Source organism: Thalassophryne amazonica, chromosome 4 (assembly GCF_902500255.1).
Source record: "Thalassophryne amazonica chromosome 4, fThaAma1.1, whole genome shotgun sequence".
NCBI classification, from domain to species: domain Eukaryota; kingdom Metazoa; phylum Chordata; class Actinopteri; order Batrachoidiformes; family Batrachoididae; genus Thalassophryne; species Thalassophryne amazonica.
The window spans coordinates 43235540-43256318 of NC_047106.1; the positions used below are offsets into that span (position 1 = coordinate 43235540).

The 20779-nt window shown below is 39.6% G+C and overlaps 1 protein-coding gene across 2 annotated transcripts in view; it reads left to right on the forward strand.

The window, feature by feature from the left end:
* The window catches only part of LOC117508127 (unconventional myosin-Ic-like), a 199785-nt gene that overhangs the window by 110230 nt on the left and 68776 nt on the right, over positions 1–20779 (forward strand). For both annotated transcript variants that reach the window (XM_034167786.1, XM_034167785.1), the window contains exons 2-3: positions 15372–15527; positions 17033–17148. In XM_034167786.1, coding sequence (XP_034023677.1) covers positions 15372–15527; positions 17033–17148 — 272 coding nt within the window. The remainder of the gene's footprint in view (positions 1–15371; positions 15528–17032; positions 17149–20779) is intronic.

The following is a 20779-nucleotide window of genomic DNA, read 5'->3' on the forward strand; positions in this document are numbered from 1 at the left end:
AAATTACAGACCTCTCTCATTTTTCTAAGTAGGAGAACTTGCACAATCAGGGACTGACTAAATACTTTTTGGCCCCACTGTAATTGTTTATTATTAAATTATTTAATAATTATTATTTTTTATACTCAGGTTGGTCTGAATCCAGTTTGACTTTCAGAAAGTGTGTTATTGACTACATGTTTGAACCTATAGTTAAGAATTTTTGTTTAGATATTGCCTGCAATGGATTGGAGTAAACGCACCTTAACACTTGCAGGAATTTGATCCCAACACTGCTGCACAATTCGTAGTGCCAATGCGACCCGCTTTGTCCAGTTTGACGCCACGTTATATAAAATAATTGTTTCATAGCTGATGATCCATTTGCGCTCAGAACTTGGCTGATGAAACCATCTTTCATCGCTCCTAGCATCACATAGAAATTATCTGCAGCTGCAGCTTCTCTCGTGTGTGTCCTGCAGTGGAGAACGCATTTGGAATCATCTCAAAGGTAATGATTTCTAATATTTATATTGGATTAGATTGGTGAAACAGTTGCATTGTAATTCCTTCTTATGTGTTAGAGAATATATCTGTAAAATGATGTTTATTACAGATGTAACATCTCGTTCAAATGTGCTGCAGCAGTGAGACACATTGACTCTCAGTGACACACAGCGTTTTTGAATATATGTTGAGCAATGTTCATGTCTAGTTCACAAAATTAATGCGTGCCACAAGTTTTGAACATTTCAAAGTTTTCTTTGCACATTGGCTCACAGCTGCGCACAGTTCACACACAGTTTACAACAGGTTTACTCACTGCACGCCAGATTGCGTATCAGTGCAGTAATCAAATTCATGCAAGTGTCAAGGTGCCTTAAGATTCCTCTACAATTGTTGTAATCTGACTAGATTGTGGTTTGTGAGTGATTGTGATTCTCACTTGAAGTGGTTGCTGACTCTGGAACTTTTCACAGAATCAAGGTGCACTTACACGTGCATACCTTTGCTTCACGCAATAGCACAAATGCCATTGTGACGATCCCACCCGCTGTGCTCATAGCTGGACGCCGTTCTGTGTTCTACCGGCTGTCACGCGCTCTGGGCTGGACGCTGAGTATATAAATAATTATTTCGTGGCGGATTAATCATTTTTTTCTGCAAATTGGCCGTTGAAAACCACACTAATCACTTCCTGAATCACAGAGGAGGCTGCAGCCGGAGCCTAACGCTGGGCAGACACTGTACGATATTTTCATCATTGTACTTGGCTCCAGCTCAAACTGTGCGACAAAACCACACAGTATAAAAGTTCAGAGCGCACGATTAATGTTCTTTCACTGTACGGCGTGATGCTCTGATGCAATCTGACTGCTCACATTGTACGTTCAAAAACCACACGTCGGACTCTTGTTTCCAGAAACAAAATGTAAACTGAAGCTTTTTTTTTTCTTTTTTCGTTTTTTTTCAAACTTTATTTACATTTCTTATTTTTACAAAAACTCTCGATGGGAGACATCAAAGTTTTAACAAAAAATAAAATAAAATAAAATACAAGACTTTAAATGAGTTGAATGGGGAAAAAAGAAACAGAAGCTGCTCTCCCAAAGAGACAGTCACAGTGCGAGAGACGCTTGTAGCGCTTCAGCAGTGGGATACCCTCACGACGGCCGACCAGAATATCAAACAGGTTCGATTTTCATCCGACCATACGATTGCTGATCGGGAGGTGGTCGTGAGAAGCTAAACGCAGCTTGTTACTCCATGTATACTACACAATGTAAAACGCAATCCAAAAAATTCTCGCACAAGTGAAAAATCGGCTGAAAAAGTGCCAAAACTCGCACAGTGTTAGCCCAGCTTAACAAGTTGCAGAAAGCATTTTGAGCCGTCTCAAAAGGTAATTATTTGTCTTGTTTACATTTGTGTGGCTTGATAAAACAGTTGCGTGTTCTTTCCTTCTTGTCTGCAGCTGTTAAAGTATATTTATAACAGATTTAACTTCTTGTTATAATGTTCAGACGAGCTGCGCTCTGATTCAATCCGCTGATGTCACCACTCACTCTGTTCACTTCTTCTTTACTCCACTTGACGAGCTGCACATAGTGTTGGAGATTAGATTGCGCCATATAGCATGACATTTGTGCATGAAAGATTTTTTTTGAACATTCCAAAATTCTGTGTGCGCAATAGCACACACCGGCGCCCCTCTGGCGTCCTGTCTTCACCAGTTAAAGACGAGTTTACTCTCCAGCACAACACATCACAACCATAGGCGTAGGAGGTGGGGGAGCAGGGGGGGCAACCGCCCCCCTTGGGCTCGGCAAAATGCTCAAATTTGGGCAGATGGGCTGGGAAATTCGGGCATGGGCCATGTTAAGGAAAATATGTTTGTCTAAAAAATATTCCATAGGCCAAGAAAAAAAAATTGATGAAATTTTACTCAAAAGTGTGATGCCCATCATCAGTGTAGAAGTAGAACAGATGTCTTCAACTCTGTAGAGTCTAGTGCCAGGGTCTAGGGTTGTAAATGCCAGCATGAAGCCCACTCCTTCTAGTCCAAAGCCAAAGCAGTGCTGCCTCCTGGTGGAGAGTAAGAGAACTAAAGGCCACCTGTGGACCAACCAAAGAGGTTATATACAGTGGGGAAAATAAGTATTTGACCCCTGTCAGTTTTGCAGGTTTTCCCACCTACAATGAATGGAGAGGTCTGTAATTTTTATCGTAGGTACACTTCAACTGTGAGAGACAGAATCAAAAAAACAAAAACAAAAAAAATCCAGAAAATCACATTGTATGATTTTTAAATAATTAATTTGCATTTTATTGCATAAAATAATATAACCAGCAAGAATTCTGGCTCTCGCAGACGTGTTAATTTTTCTTTAAGAAGCTCTCTTATTCTGCACTCTTTACCTATATTAATTGCACCTGTTTGAACTTGTTACCTGTATAAAAGACACCTGTTCACACACTCAATCAATCACACTCCAACATGTCCACCATAGCCAAGACCAAAGAGCTGACTAAGGACACCAGGGACAAAAATATAGACCTGCACCATGCTGGGATGGACTACAGGACAACAGGCAAGCAGCTTGGTAGAAGACACCAACTGTTATGATTACAAGGTCTGTTAGAAAAGTATCCAACCTTTTTATTTTTTTCAAAAACCTGATGGATTTGAATCACGTGTGCTTGCATGATCCAACCTTGAACCTTCGTGCGCATGCATGAATTTTTTCACGCCTGTCAGTTGCGTCATTTGCTTGTAAGCAGCCTTTATGTGAGGATGGGTGGAGTCTCTCGTCGTTTTTTCTTTGCAAGGGAATGGCGGAACAACTGGAGCAGCGCGACTGCATCAAATTTTGCCAGAAACTGGGTGACAGCCAGGTGGAAACCATTCGGATTATTCAGACGGCTTTCGGTGACGATCCTCTGGGCATCACACAGATTAAGGAGCTCACTCTCCACCTGTTTAAAGACGGCCGCACAACGGTGGAGAGTGAGCCGCGCTCCGGGCGGCCATCAACATGCTGAAATGACCGGATCATTTCCAGAGTGAACGCTGTGATGATGTGGGACTGTCGTGTGACTGTCCGAGAATCTGCGGAAGAGGTGGACATCAGCACTTTTTCGGCACATTCCACTGTGACAGAAGATTTTGCCATGAAAAGAGTTGCAGCGAAAATTCATTGGCACGAAGCTGATGGCGCAACAAAAGCGCCTTCGTGTTGAAGCCTCACAGGACATGTTGTGACATGCTCACCTCGTCCACAATTTCTCGGATAGTCACACGACTGAAAAGCCACCGAAAGCCGTCTGAATCTTCCAAATGGTGGAATACAATATTTATAAAGACAATATTTCCTTCCATAAGTAAGTGGTTTTGGTTATTCTTGTCATTTTGTCCGTGACATTTGATTGATAAACAGGTGTATGTTTTCTGCCCGTGACTCTGTCGTCCGAGGACATGGACCATTAACTCTTCACTTACACACACCACTGACTTCATGAATGAAACTCAGTCAATAAAGGATAATTTTGTAAAAAAAAAAAAAAAAAAATATATATATATATATATATATATATATTATACAAATAATGGATGGTAAGGAGTCCAACATAGAGAAATATTGGATGAAGAAAAGTTATATTGGACGAGGCGTAGCCAATATAACTGTCAATGTTATGTTCTCCACCCCCCTCCCAAATTAAGCAAACAACAAAGAGTCAAGTAAATTAAATCAATTTATTTTGTTAGTAGCGTGCTTGTCTACCTTCTTAGTGTTTTTGGCATCCTTGGAGTTCAATATTTCCACCAGTTCCTCCTCTGTGAACTCAGCAAACCTCGCTGGCAGACGATTTTCTGCTGTTGTTGACATGTTTGTTGCCATTTTTTCAGCCAGCGTCTGTCAGCTAGTTCCTGACCTCTGCTACATCATTAGTGATGTCATCTCATGAATAATTGTATGCCGCGCTGTGATTAGCTAGCTGTTGGCAGTAAGCTCTAATGCTATTGGTCAGTGAGAACCGATCCAATATAACTTTTGGTCCTAGCCTTTTTGGATCCCTTTGGATCCATCATAACTTTCTGGTGCCAAGCATGCCAAAATACAAGTAAATGATGGACAGAAAGGCTAATCTGTGATTGGCTATTGCAATCTGAGTGGAGAACATATATAAATGTATTGTAATAGTTTTAGGAGCCGCGAATTTCAAAAACACGCTGGGGGTTTCTGAAATTCGGACAAATTTGGTGTCACCCCCCCAAATAGACCCCACCTCCTACGCCTATGATCACAACACAGGTTGTGATGTGTCGTGCTGTTTCGTGAAGCAAAGGCATGCACATGTAAATGCACCTTCAGAGTCACTTTAATGAGTGGTCAAATGTTCTGTAATCAAACAGTGCTCAAATTCCTTGAGCACTGTCATCCATGTGCTTACTCATGGTATTATGCTTTTGTTATGATTTGGTGCTGGCTACATACAGCCCCAATTCCATTGAAGTTGAGATGTTGTATTCCACCTACAATTTCACCTAAAATTCCATCTACAAAGTTTCAACAATTAGTGTCCTCAGTTCCCAAATGCTTATTGAGTGTTATTAGAAGGAAAGGTGATGTAACACAGTGGTAAACATACCACTGTCCCAGCTTTTTTGAAACGTGTTGCAGACATCCATTTCAAAATGAGCAAATATTTGCACAAAAACAATAACGTTTATCAGTTTGAACATTAAACATCTTGTCTTTGTGGTGTATTCAATTGAATATAGGATGAAGAGGATTTGTAAAGCATTGTATTCTGTTTTTATTTACATTTTACACAATGTCCCAACTTCATTGGAATTGGGGTTGTAAATTGAATTGAGTTGAACTGAGATTGTGAGGATGAGGGCATGGCTAGCACGAGAGTAAAGCACCTCCTTCCTTGTACGTTTCCACAGGAATGTGGTTGATACCACCAATGTTGTTCTGCAGTCAGTCCTTTGATCGCATCTAGGATTAGATCCAAATTGAAGTCTTGCTTAAAATTTCTACTACCTGCCAAAGAAGAAGGTGCTGGACAATGACATTCTTTTTTAAATTATGAGATTTTTTTTTAAACTTTTGTCCAGTATTCTGGTTGCATGGCATCATGAAGCTCTGTTTATAGAAGTTAAAATCCTGCCAGTCTGAACAGTTCATTTGTTGCATAGCTTTTTTTTGCATATATTTTAGGAGCCACCCTCAAAGACACAATAGCATTCCACTCCATTAGAAGTGGCAGTCCCAGTTTTGCTACTTCAGACTTCCTCTTGCTAACCTGACTCCAGGCTGCCGTGCTTGTTGCACAAGATTTGGAAAATGTGAGGAGATGTAGGAAGATGCCAGTGCACACTTGAATTGCTCCTGTGAATTTATGTATGTGCATGAAGTGTGGAGAGAATGGGTGGAGGTCCAGAGACTGGCTCTGTATGCAGGAAAGCCAAACACTGGAAGTGGCTTTGGGAAACAATGAAGTCATGGAGAATGAAGCCGAGAGTGTATAAAGGAAGTGATTGGGGATAAAGAATGGGACTGCAAGGGAATAAGTTTCATATTTCTTTTTTCCTCTTGCATTATGACATTTTGAGGTTTGTGAAATAAGCCATGGCATCTTGGTACAAGCAAATACTAGAAGAATTTACAGTATTCTACTTTATTTTATGTGTCTCATTAAATCAGTCAGGAAGAATCTGCTGCTCATAAAGCAGACGACCTGCTGCTTTATGCTTCAAAAATTAGATGTCTAAGCATTGTTCAGGTTGTTTGGTGTGATGAACGCTGGACAAATAGTGCAGTGCAAAGACAAATAAACAAAGCAATTATCATCTGACTGAGACAAAAGAAAAAAAAAGAACAGTTTTTATGAATGAGTGGTTTAAAAATGACATGCGTGCACACTGCTGTGGCAAGGTTCCAGGCCTTTGTTTCATGCCATTTTATGTGGGAGTTTTAAACAATCAACACAGGATTTGTGGTATTGGTGATTCCTCTTGTGCACAGACCCAGCCTGGTTTGAGAAGCCAAAGAGAATCGCCAGTGAAAGTTTAAATCATACAGTGCATCCGGAAAGTATTCACAGTAGGCATGGAACAACTAGTCACAATAGTTGACTAGCTAACATCCAATTAGTCGACTACTAAAAAATAGTTGACTAGTTGAAAGCCATTTATTAAGTTCATTTATCCCTTAATAGAATAGACCTGCTGGAGCTGCCACCACTCCCTTCACTCAGTGAAGAAAGTGTGTGAAACTTGACAGGTGAATTAGTCAGCTCAAACAGGTAGTCTATGCCTAGTAAGTAAATGCAGGTATTGTCTTCATGCTTCATGTTTTTTTGTATTTGTGATTTTGTGCTTATATTTGTTAAAATAAATGTCACATTTGAGTTTCACCATGAACATTCAAAATTGGCTTAATGACAAATTTATTTGCAGACTAGTCGATGACGAATGTTACCCAACGAGTCAACGAATATTTTTCATTAGTCATCCCAACTCTAACTCACAGTGCTTCACTTTTTCTACATTTTATGTTTCAGCCTTATTCCAAAATGGATGAAATTAATTTTTCCACTCAAAATTCTACACACAATACACCATAATGACAATGTAAAAACATTTTTTTTAGATTTTTCACGTTTTTTTTTTTTTTTTTTTTTTTTTTTTTTTTTTTTTTTTTTAGGAATCACATGTACGTAAGTATTCACAGCCTTTGCCATGAAGCTCAAAATTGAGCTCAGATGCATCTTTTGCTATCACCATTTCCATTGTGGGCAGTCTAAGGCACACCTGTGCACTAATCATGGTGTCTAATCAGCATCTTGATATGGCACACCTGTGAGGTGGGATGGATTATCTCAGCAAAGGAGAAGTGCTCACTATCACAGATTTAGACTGGTTTGTGAACAATATTTGAGGGAAATGGTGATATTGTGTATGTGGAAAAAGTTTTAGATCTTTGAGTTCATCTCATACAAAATGGGAGCAAAACCAAAAGTGTTGCGTTTATATTTTTGTTGAGTATATAAAGTACCACAGTTGGCAGTGCATGTCAGAGCACAAACCAAGCATGAAGTCAAAGGAATTGTCTGTAGACCCCCGAGAAAAGATTGTCTCAAGGGACAAATCTGGGGAAGGGTAAAGAAACATTTCTGCTGCTTTGAAGGTCCCAATGAGCACAGTGGCCTCCATCATCTTTAAATGGAAGAAATTCAGATCCACCAGGACTCTTCCTTGAGCTGGCCATCCATCTAAACTTAGTGAGTGGGGAGAAGGGCCTTAGTCAGGGAGGTGACCTACAACCCCACAGTCACTCTGTCAGAGCTCCAGCATTTCTCGATGGAGAAATGATAACCTTCCAGAAGGACAACCATCTCTGTAGCAACCCACCAATCAGGCCTGTATGGTAGATTGGCCAGACAGAAGTCACTCCTTAGTACAACCCCTGGCAAAAATTATGGAATCACCGGCCTCGGAGGATGTTCATTCAGTTGTTTAATTTTGTAGAAAAAAAGCAGATCACAGACATGACACAAAACTAAAGTCATTTCAAATGGCAACTTTCTGGCTTTAAGAAACACTATAAGAAATCAGGAAAAAAAAATTATGGCAGTCAGTAATGGTTACTTTTTTAGACCAAGCAGAGGGAAATAAATATGGACTCACTCAATTCTGAGGAAAAAAATATGGAATCACCCTGTAAATTTTCATCCCCAAAACTAACACCTGCATCAAATCACATCTGCTTGTTAGTCTGCATCTAAAAAGGAGTGATCACACCTTGGAGAGCCGTTGCACCAAGTGGACTGACATGAATCATGGCTCCAACACGAGAGATGTAAATTGAAACAAAGGAGAGGATTATCAAACTCTTAAAAGAGGGTAAATCATCACGCAATGTTGCAAAAGATGTTGGTTGTTCACAGTCAGCTGTGTCTAAACTCTGGACCAAATACAAACAACATGGGAAAGTTGTTAAAGGCAAACATACTGGTAGACCAAGGAAGACATCAAAGCGTCAAGACAGAAAACTTAAAGCAATATGTCTCAAAAATCGAAAATGCACAACAAAACAAATGAGGAACGAATGGGAGGAAACTGGAGTCAACGTATGTGACCAAACTGTAAGAAACCGCCTAAAGGAAATGGGATTTACATACAGAAAAGCTAAACGAAAGCCATCATTAACACCTAAACAGAAAAAAACAAGGTTACAATGGGCTAAGGAAAAGCAATCGTGGACTGTGGATGACTAGATGAAAGTCATATTCAGTGATGAATCTCAAATCTGCATTGGGCAAGGTGATGATGCTGAAACTTTTGTTTGGTGCTGTTCTAATGAGATTTATAAAGATGACTGCCTGAAGAGAACATGTAAATTTCCACAGTCATTGATGATATGGGGCTGCATGTCAGCTTAAGGCACTGGGGAGATGGCTGTCATTACATCATCAATAAATGCACAAGTTTACGTTGATATTTTGGACACTTTTCTTATCCCATCAATTGAAAGGATGTTTGGGGATGATGAAATCATTTTTCAAGATGATAATGCATCTTGCCATAGTGCAAAAACTGTGAAAACATTCCTTGCAAAAAGACACATAGGGTCAATGTCATGGCCTGCAAATAGTCCGAATCTTAATCCAATTGAAAATCATTGGTGGAAGTTGAAGAAAATGGTCCATGACAAGGCTCCAACCTGCAAAGCTGATCTGGCAACAGCAATCAGAGAAAGTTGGAGCCCGATTGATGAAGAGTACTGTTTGTCACTCATTAAGTTCATACCTCAGAGACTGCAAGCTGTTATAAAAGCCAGAGGTGGTGCAACAAAATACTAGTAATGTGTTGGAGCGTTCTTTTGTTTTTCATGATTCCATAATTTTTTCCTCAGAATTGAGTGATTCCATATTTTTTTTCCCTCTGCTTGGTCTAAAAAAGTAACAGTTAGTGACTGCCACAATTCTTTTTCCTGATTTCTTATAGTGTTTCTTAAAGCCAGAAAGTTGCCATTTGAAATGACTTTAGTTTTGTCATGTCTGTGATCTGTTTTTTTTTTCTACAAAATTAAACAACTGAATGAACATCCCCCGAGGCCGGTGATTCCATAATTTTTGCCAGGGGTTGTAAAAGGCATAATGGCAACCCACCTGGAGTTTGCCAAAAGGCACCTGAAGGACTCTGACCATGAGAAACAAAATTCTCTGGTCTGATAAAACAAAGATTGAACGTTTTGGCGTGAATGCCAGGCGCCATGTTTGGAGGAAACCAGACACCATCCCTACAGTGAAGCATGTTGGTAGCAGCATCATGCTGTGGAGATGTTTTTCAGCGGCAGGAACTGGGACACTAGTCAGGATTGAGGGAAAGATGAATGTAGCAATGTACGGAGACATCCTGGATGAAAAGCTGCTCCAGAGCGCTCTTGACCTCAGACTGGGGTGACGATTCATCTTTCAGCAGGACAGTGACCCTAAGCACACAGCCAAGATATCAGAGGAGTGGCTTCAGGACAACTCTGTGAATGTCCTTGAGTGGCCCAGCCAGAGCCAAGACCTGAATCCGATTGGACATGTCTGGTGAGATCTGAAAATGCTGTGCACCGACACTCCCCATCCAACCTGATGGAACTTGAGAGGTGCTCCAAAGAGGAATGGGCAAAACTGCCCAAAGATAGGTTCACCATGCTTGTGGCATCATATTCAAGAAGACTTGAGGCTGTAATTGCTGCCAAAGGTGCTTGAGCAAAGGGTGTGAATACTTATGTACATGTAATTTCTTAGTTCTTTATTTGTAATAAATTTGCAACAAAGAAAAAACAAAGGAAAAAAACATTTTTCATGTTGTCTTTATTGGGTATTGTGAGTGGAATTTTCATGGGGAAAAATGAATTGACTCTATTTTGGAATAAGGCTGTAACATAACAAAATGTGGAAAAAGTGAAGCGCTGTGAATACTTTCTGGATATACCGTAAATTAAGAAGTGATTTGGATCCATACTGGCTCTATGTTTGGCTCTTTGAAAGCGTGTAAAGAGGAATATGAAAGGATCAGTTCACTTGCTTACAGGTTGTACAGACAGTATGTACATGCTGCAGTTTCCTTGAAGTTGTGTATGAGCTTGCACATTCAGATGTAAGCCAGCATCACACACGTCAAGTACTACGAGAAGTGAAATCGGCACTAAATATATTCAAACTTTTGTGAAATCCCGAAACAATGTTGTGCACGTGTGTCTGTTGTGCAGTGAACTCAGGCCATAGAGTGATGTAATGAACTGAGGGTGCCTCTGTGAGGAATTTCAGGGTGCGTCGTTAACTTTCCAGTACAATTTAATTGAGGCTCGCCCGGAGTCGTGACCCGTTGATGTGTTTTTCCCTCCTGTCTCACCCAACGCTAATTAATGGCTTTTCACCTCCCTCAAGATTTCTCCACCTTTTCTCTCTCTGTCTCTTCTTTGTTGTCTCCTGAGGCATGACAGCTACTGTACTGCGAAACACAACAGCACCTGCTGCACTCCATGTGTGTGTGTGTGTGTGTGTGTGTGTGTGTGTGTGTGTGTGTGTGTGTGTGTGTGTGTGTGTGTGTGTGCCTGTTCATCAGGTACAAGTCTTGTTCATTTCAGTTCGTTGTAATAATGGATGTGGCTAACATTTGCAATCTTATGCGTAAAACTCAAGCATCTATATTAGAACACGGATTTCTGGGCAAATGTACCAGTGAGCATAAAAATGTAAGTATTTTGTATTAACGTTGTTTCTTGGGGTAATTTTGTGCTGTATATTTTTAAATGTGTGAAATTTGGATGCAAACGGTTGCACTTTGGTTTGTTTGGCAACTGTCTGTTGTGATAACATCACTCACTGTTAAATATGGGGCAAAATATTTCACTGTTTATCCAGAAGTAGAAAAAGAAACAAAAAAACCTGTTATTTTTGTGGTATATGGTTTAGGGGTGTTATGTTATACAGAAGTCATGGTTCTGTGAGCAGCAGAGAGCTGCCGTCAGCCACTTTAGCACTGTGAGACAAAGCGTAAATGTAAACTTGTTTTTTTTTTTCATTAAATGTTTATGAATTGATTACATCTTTTGTCATTCATGTTGGGATGAATTTCCTGTGTAGTGCATGAAGTGTTTTTTGTTGTTGTTGTGACGCGTCGTGTCAGACTGCCTTCAATATTTCCCCCATTTTAAGTTTGTTTGTATTTTGCACAAATGACAGTATCTCATAAACGCTCACTCTGTATAGATTAGAAGTCATTGTGTGCACATTTTCTGGCTAAACTAGAATGCCTTTTGGTCTCATCCGGGGACAGTGAGGCAACAACAAATGTTTGGTCATAGGCTTTCACTTTTAGGTTCATGTTTCGAAAGGAAAAGGTAAATTAACCAATTCCATTCATGCTTCCAAAGTTCTTGATTGGAATAATCCTTTCCCTTGCATCAACTGGCTGGCTCACTGTTACTGCTATTCGACATACACAGCAGGATGAGCGGTGTGGCCATGCCTCCTCCTGAACAGATCATGAAACTAGAGGGACACACAGTTTGTGGAAAGGAGATGAAATGTTGACTTTCGGAAACAAATGCAAATGTGTTTATAATGAGCGGTGCACATAACTGGTACTCATGATGCTCGTGTGTGTGAAACATCATTGATGCACAGCAGAGAGAAACACTTTTCCTACAATCAGTCATTGCTTTCCTCTTATGAAGCGCTTCCTTTACGTTTTCTGCTGTGCATCATTTATTTTTAGCATACACAAGCACCATGAGTACCAGTGTATGTGCATCTCTGTGTATAATCATACTGTGCAGAGTGGTACAGTGTATTCTGCGTACAGTTCTGTGCCCCGAAAAGTCTCGTGTGTACCATAAAGGTTCAGTACAAATACAAGCAGTGTGATACACTTACTACTACATATGAAACAAAATGACAGTAAAGGTATAAAAGACCTCAATCTTAAATTCCAAATGTAATGTATTTTGGCCATGAAGTTAGCCATCTATACCATTTAAGAAATAAAAAAGAACAAAGGTTGAGAAAATCCAAAAACACAAGGCAACCAGCTGCACAGATGTTGAATTTCTTCTGCTTAAAATGAAAACATTGCCTTGAGTTTATGTTTACTATTTTAAAATTTTTATCTATGTAGCTAAGAGAAAGACTTCATGAGTTAATACAACTGCCTTCCAGGTCTTACCAGGTCACTTTGGTGGATCCTACAGCTGGAATGACTTGTGTCATACAACCCCTGGCAAAAATTATGGAATTACCGGCCTCGGATGATGTTCATTCAGTTGTTTAATTTTGTAGAAAAAAAAGCAGATCACAGATATGACACAAAACTAAAGTCATTTCAAATGGCAACTTCCTGGCTTTAAGAAACACTATAGGAAATCAGGAAAAAACAAAAGAACGCTCCAACACATCACTAGTATTTTGTTGCACCACCTCTGGCTTTTATAACAGCTTGCAGTCTCTGAGGCATGGACTTAATGAGTGACAAACACTACTCTTCATCAATCTGGCTCCAACTTTCTCTGATTGCTGTTGCCAGATCAGCTTTGCAGGTTGGAGCCTTGTCATGGACCATTTTCTTCAACTTCCACCAAAGATTTTCAATTGGATTAAGATACGGACTATTTGCAGGCCATGACATTGACCCTATGTGTCTTTTTGCAAGGAATGTTTTCACAGTTTTTGCTCTATGGCAAGATGCATTATCATATCCCCAAACATCCTTTCAATTGATGGGATAAGAAAAGTGTCCAAAATATCACCGTAAACTTGTGCATTCATTGATGATGTAATGACAGCCATCTCCCCAGTGCCTTTACCTGACATGCAGCCCCATATCATCAATGACTGTGGAAATTTACATGTTCTCTTCAGGCAGTCATCTTTATAAATCTCATTGGAACGGCACCAAACAAAAGTTCCAGCATCATCACCTTGCCCAATGCAGATTCGAGATTCATCACTGAATATGATTTTCATCCAGCCATCCACAGTCCACGATTGCTTTTCCTTAGCCCATTGTAACCTTGTTTTTTCTGTTTAGGTGTTAATGATGGCTTTCGTTTAGCTTTTCTGTATGTAAATCCCATTTCCTTTAGGCGGTTTCTTACAGTTCGGTCACAGACGTTGACTCCAGTTTCCTCCCATTCGTTCCTCATTTGTTTTGTTGTGCATTTTCGATTTTTGAGACATATTGCTTTAAGTTTTCTGTCTTGACGCTTTGATGTCTTCCTTGGTCTACCAGTATGTTTGTCTTTAACAACCTTCTCATGTTGTTTGTATTTGGTCCAGAGTTTAGACACAGCTGACTGTGAACAACCAACATCTTTTGCAGCATTGTGTGATGATTTACCCTCTTTTAAGAGTTTGATAAACCTCTCCTTTGTTTCATTTGACTTCTCTCGTGTTGGAGCCATGATTCATGTCAGTCCACTTGGTGCAACAGCTCTCCAAGGTGTGATCACTCCTTTTTAGATGCAGACTAACGAGCAGATCTGATTTGATGCAGGTGTAAGTTTTGGGGATGAAAATTTACAGGGTGATTCCATAATTTATTCCTCAGAATTGAGTGAGTCCATATTTTTTTCCCTCTGTTTGATCTAAAAAAGTAACTGTTACTGACTGCCACAATTTTTTTTTCTTCATTTCTTATAGTGTTTCTTCAAGCCAGAAAGTTGCCATTTGAAATTATTTTAGTTTTGTGTCATGTCTGTGATCTGCGTTTTTCTACAAAATTAAACAACTGAATGAACATCCTCCGAGGCCGGTGATTCCATAATTATTGCCAGGGGTTGTAGAAGCAGTTTCTTTGGGAGACTAAGATGAGAAGTGTCACTTGCATTTTGAGGTAGTGTCATGAAGCAGGTCATGTGGCACTTTCCTCTGTGCATGATCCAGCACACGTGTCTGAGTGTTGAGGATGCAAGTATTTTAGTAATATGGGGATGGTCTGTTGGGTGGTTGCCATCCAGGACCCAAGGTGCATCTGAGGTGTTGTGGATTCGGCGAAGCACATGCTGCTAGACAGCACTTAACTTTCACACTTTGATAAATTCCAGGATGCAACTAAAATGTGCTGATAATTATTAGAATGATAGTTTAACAAAACCCTGATTAAGTATAAGCTGATTTTTATATAAACTGCAGAAGACCACCTAAAGCAAAATAAATAATGTAAATTTTATTACTAAAGAGATTTTGTATTTTTAAAGGTGAAAAATGATCTTACATTTTATGTGTTTATGTGTATTTGTAAATGCAAAATAATTTGTAGCCGTTCATTATTTTGACAAGTTATAAGCGCATTAAATATGCACAGTACTTATTGAAATGTATTAAAAACATTTCTACAAATGCAATGGAACACTCAAACCCCATTGTTTCTTTCATGGACACCTCCTAGAAGGTCACAGTTTTTTTCTTTTTTCTGTTCCTAAATGTGATATCATTTAGTAATATCTTCTATTTCTGTGGAGCTTGAAAAGTTGTTGTGCATGCCGTGACATCACCGGGATGTAATTTGATGCTTGGATTGTACATTTAAGTTTTGATTTTCATTGCTGGTTACTTTTCATCCTGTGTTTCCATCGTGCCAAATGAAGAAGGATTATCTGTGTGTGTTGAAGTGTTTGCTGTTTTGTGGCTCCTCGTGTTCTTTTCTGAATTTTCTTCAGCACAGTGTGACTTAGTCATATATATATATATATATATATATATATATATATATATATATATATATATATATATATATATATATATATAATATATATATATATGTATATAAAACATTGTTATGCTCATACACTCACCTCACATGCTTCATTTCAATCCTCTAGGTGGTTGCTAGTGACGGCGTGCGGGCTATGATGGAGTCGGCCCTGACAGCCAGAGACCGTGTGGGTGTGCAGGACTTTGTCCTGCTGGAGAACTACACCAGTGAAGCCGCCTTCATTGAGAACCTGCGCAAACGCTTCAAAGAAAACCTCATCTATGTGAGTGGATGCAGGGCTGTATTTGTTCTGTTAATGACAAATAGCTTTGTGTAACTGTTTCAAAAAAATATAGACAAATTGCTTTAGTTGATACTGTATATTAAGTTCAAACAAACAGCATTTTATTTCATTCTAAAGAGGACCAAGGCCTGGTTTTAGTGCGCCAACATATTTAGTCGTAAGAGACGACTGGGGTTATTCTTACCTGTGAAAGTGACAAAACATATCTAGGTGCTAAAACTAGTTTAATCAAATTATGCTTGGTGCATATAATCCCGCTGACACAAGAAACAGTAAGGTAGTGAGGCAACATAAAGGTCACCGTATATTTAATTTTCATTTAATTGTGCATAAAATTCAAGCTCCCTGTTTGTGTCCTTGGACAAGAAACGTCATCAACACCATCTGCAACACCACCCGCACTAACGATCTGTGAAGAGGAAGTACGTCAGCACTTTCACAAACAAAAGATCAGAAAGGCTCCAGGACCTGATGGTGTCTCCCTCTCATGTCTGAGAGCATGTGCTGATCATTTGGCGCCCATCTTCACCCAGGTCTTCAACAGATCTCTGAAGCTGTGCGAGGTCTCTTCCTGCTTCAAACGCTCCATTATTATCCCAGTCCCACAGAAACCCTCCATAACAGGACTAAATGACTACAAGCCCATTGCCCTGACATCTGTAGTCATGAAGTCTTTTGAAGGCTGGTATTGCGCCACCTGAAGGACATCACAGGACCTCTGCTGGACCCCCTGCAGTTTGTCTACTGAGCAAACGAGTTAGTTGATGATGCAGTCAACATGGAACTATATTATATCCTGCAGCACTGGAACTCTGCAGAGATGTATGTGAGGATCCTGTTTGTGGACTGTAGCTCAGCGTTCAACACCATCATCCCTGACATTCTTCAGAAAAACCTCTCCAACCTTTCTGTGCCAGCTCCCACCTGTCAGTGGATCTTTAACTTCCTGACAGACAGGACACAGCAGGTGAGGCTGGGGAGCATCACATCCAGCACACGGACAATCACAAGGGGTATGTGTTCTCCCCACTACTTTTCTTGTGAGGAGGAACCCACCATCAGTCTACCCCCCCCCCGTTACATTTACCTGTTACTACTGTGGGGCAAATTTTTGTTGCATTGAGCTTTATGCAACTTTTTCACTTTGAATTAATATGGGAAAACAAATGCAGGCAAAAATGCAGTTTCTCTTTTGTGGCATTTTCATTTTATTGATGCATTTTCTCTGTATTGATCCCTCCTGCCCCTCTACTGCCACCATCATTGAGCTGTTTGTAAGTGGCAGACACACTATACTGCTTTTGGGTACATGAGGCGTTACGTTTGCATACTCATTTGAATAGTTAAAAGCATAGTTGCTTTAGACGTACGGGTGCAGTTATTTATTTTTTATACTGTATTGATGGTTTCAGTTTTCATCCTACTTACTGCAAGTGACACTCCATCATATGATATGATATCATAATATGTTACCTTCTCCTCAGACGTACATCGGTTCAGTGCTGGTGTCAGTTAACCCGTACAAAGACCTGGAGATCTACACCAAAAATCATATGGAGCGATATCGTGGGGTCAACTTCTATGAAATCTCACCACACCTGTGAGTACAGAACCTCTCCACAATACTTTCTGTACATTGCCTCATTATAACACACTGCTTGGATTATGTTTACCTTGAAATCAGTCAAATGTTTACTATGTTAAAAGGTTAAGGACACTGAACAGCACTCAGATGTGCAGTAGCTCCTTTTGTCAAGTTATTAACAGTAGTTGTCATCTTCCCTTAGGGTTTTTTTTTTTTGCATGGAATATAATTTTTTTCTCCCCTCGTATCTTGGACGAAGGATTGTGCACGAGGCCCTTGTTATGTCCGTCCACTCAGTACACATATATGGCATATATGTCAGGCATGTGATGTTTAGACAATATGTCCTAACTGGAGGTTAGATGCACTGATTAGATTTTAAGGATGTTTGATGCCTGTATTGTAGTTGTGAAATTCTTGAGACGTTCCTCAAAAAGGCTTTTTGATTAAGATTTTATCCAGAATCTGTATAATTTATTGTTACGCAAATAAGAAGACATATACAAATGTCATTTAGGGTGCTAATTTGTATAATTCATTCCAACAACCACCACTCAATGAACATTTGATACAAGACTTAATTACTAAAATGATTATTAAACTATGGGTTAGGCCCACTACGCTAGTTTTACACATGCATTTATCACAAGGTTAAAGTTGCCAGGCGACATGATGTAGGGAGAGGAAACATAATGACACAAGAGTAAGAGACTAAGAGAGTAAGAGTTTTGTGGGACACACCGCTTAAAAGGGTGCAGACCCTGTAATGGGACACAGCTGCAGTGTTTATATGTGTAAGGTGACAGACATGGATGTGCTAATTATGATGCTGATTTGCAAACACTACAGGTTTATCAATGTTCGTGTGTGTGTGTGTGCGTGTGTGTGTGCGCGTGTGTGTGTGCGTGTGTGTGTGTGTGTGTGTGTGTGTGTGAGATACATGGCAGGACATTTGTAAGTGCCTCTTGTTTATCTCATTCTTGAGTCACTGATTTACTGGAGAACATATTTGTTCCTGATTTAGACAATGGCTATATCATTCATGGTGGACACAGTGTTTAATCTCGCCATGTATTTTGCAGTGTAGGAAGGAATCTGCTGAAGTTTTTGCCCCATCAAGGTGACAAAATATTTACACCTCCTGCATTCTTTATTAGTCCATGGGCCAAGCAGGTTTTTGGTAGTACCTAAGGTGACCAACCAGTACTTTCAATCCAGCTTCAATATACCATGGCTGACACAAATATGTATGATGGCCACCCCAGAGTGGTAGCTACAGCCACCCTGGGTTAGGGTCAGCAGGGATCAATGAAGGATTACACAGGTGGCAACATTTAAAAATGTTCCAATCATCATTGAAGATATACCACATTATTTGTCAGATCATAAAGATTCTAAAAAGTTAGAATTTGGGCTATCTATGACCCAGAGTTATAGAGGTACGAGGTCGAAATACAAAAATGGCGACAAAGACTCACTTCAGTTTGCTCAGGGGTCAAAAACTAAAGTTGGTCCATTTTTGGTAAAATGTGATCCAAATTATTAGCTGACAATTAAAACAAGAGTTTGCATGTAATTATTGCATTATGGTAATATATATTTCATCGACTGTAATGGATGTTGACCTTGTTTGCTCTTTTCATTGGAGACAAAGCATTCAAAAGAGTCAAAACAATTCCATTTGTACCCAAAGCCAAAATATGGCCATCGAGTATTGCGAAGACTTTGAGTCTGTCCGTCTGTCTGTCTGTCTGTCCATCTGACTATTCTCAGTATAACTCCAGTCCTGTTACTGCCAGGGTCTTCAAATTCACAGGAAGCCTTCTTGGGACACAGACCTTGGACAAGTTCAAAGATGGCTAACCTTGACCTGTTTTTTTAAGAGGTCAAAAGGTCACATTCTGTTTCCTATTTTTATGCTCATACGGCCAAGGATATTTTAGCATTGCATTATATATTAATACTATTTGCTCAGTCAAAAATTTGCATCACTTTTTAACAAAATTAGAGTATCATTATTTATTTATTTATTTATTACCTTTGCACAAACCAAAATCGACCTTTGTCAGACCTTTGTCTTTTTTTTTTTTTTTTTTACCTCATCATGCCATGATGGATCTACACCTTTTTGGAATCATTATCAGACAAATAAAGTGGTATATATTTAAATATGGTTGGAGCAATTTTTAAATGTTGACCCCTGTGTAATTCTTCATTGATCTTGACCTACTGTATGGTTATCATATATTTTTGTATAGGCCATGGTGTACTGAAGCAGGACTGTAAGTGTTGTTTAGTCCCCTTAGGTCGTATACATGAGGTCAGTATTGATGCAAGCTTGTGGACTAATAGTGCGGTGCTGCACCTTGTATTTTGTGTTCTCTGTGGCCTTGTGGGAATATTGGATTTTTGCATAAAGTGTGTTTTTTATAATGTCAAATAGGAACAAGATTTAGCTATCATAGTCCATCTGTTGTTGTCTCTGTTTGTCAGTATGTTAAACAAACACCCTGACACGTCATGGTTACCACAGAAATTACCAGGAAATTCCATATCACATCCTCCTCCGTCTTGGTCAGTTATGAAACAGTGGAGTCCATTATGGACACTTGGAGTGATGCGATCAAAAATTCCTGAAGCTCTTGTGAGCATTCTGTCTCTCTGATCAGCCCATTGTTGGATTATGTTCTCTTTATGTTCTCTTCTTAGTTCAGGACTTAAGTGTGTGAGAACTTTTTTTTTTTTTTTGCGGTCCAAGTGGAAAGAAATATGTTGTCAGGCGTGACCCAAATGCAAAACTCTCACAACAGACTGGAGTAATTAAAAAAGGTTTAATATAGTTAAACAAGCAGGGATTTGGTACACGGGTGGTCCAGGAGTGAAGCAAAGGTACTGACAGGCATGAGGCCTGGTCAAAAAAACAGGCTGAGGTCAAAAAACATGGCATGGAGGTGTTCAGAGGCAAAGACAAGTACAAGGTCGAGCGCAAAACAAGGTCAAATACCAGCAGGCTGATAATAAGGCAAATCAAGACAAGGAACGGCTGGAAAGTGAAATATATTCACCAATGTGATGGATTGTGGGGGCTTAAATAAAGAGCTGGTTAATCAAGGTGTAAATGAGGAACAGGTGTGAGGAAGGTTCTGGAAGGGGTGTGACTGAGAAAGACGAGGGCAGGTGCAAGAGGGTGCAGTGAGACAAAAAGCAACGCAGACTGGAGCAAGCTAAATAAGTGACATAAAAACCAACGGTGAAAAACATGACATGCTCAAGACAAACAATAATTAACACGAACAAAACAAAGGGAGCAACCAAGGACATAACGTGACCAGCCTAAGAAGAAAGATAAGCAAAGAAAAGACAATGACCCAAAACAGAACTGATACTGACTAAAGAATAAATATAAATGGAATAACTGATAATAAGATGGAAAACAGACTACAAGCTAAACAGGAAATAAATGACAGAAAACCAAACCAGTGACTAAAGAATACAGATGTTGTAATGAAGGACAACACAAAATAAATGAATGTCATAAATGCTATAAATACCTAAAGGAACAACACCAGATTACTAAACACAGAAAGTAAATGAAGCAAAACCAGAGGCTGCAAAATCATCAACAGAAAACCAGACCAGTGAGAAA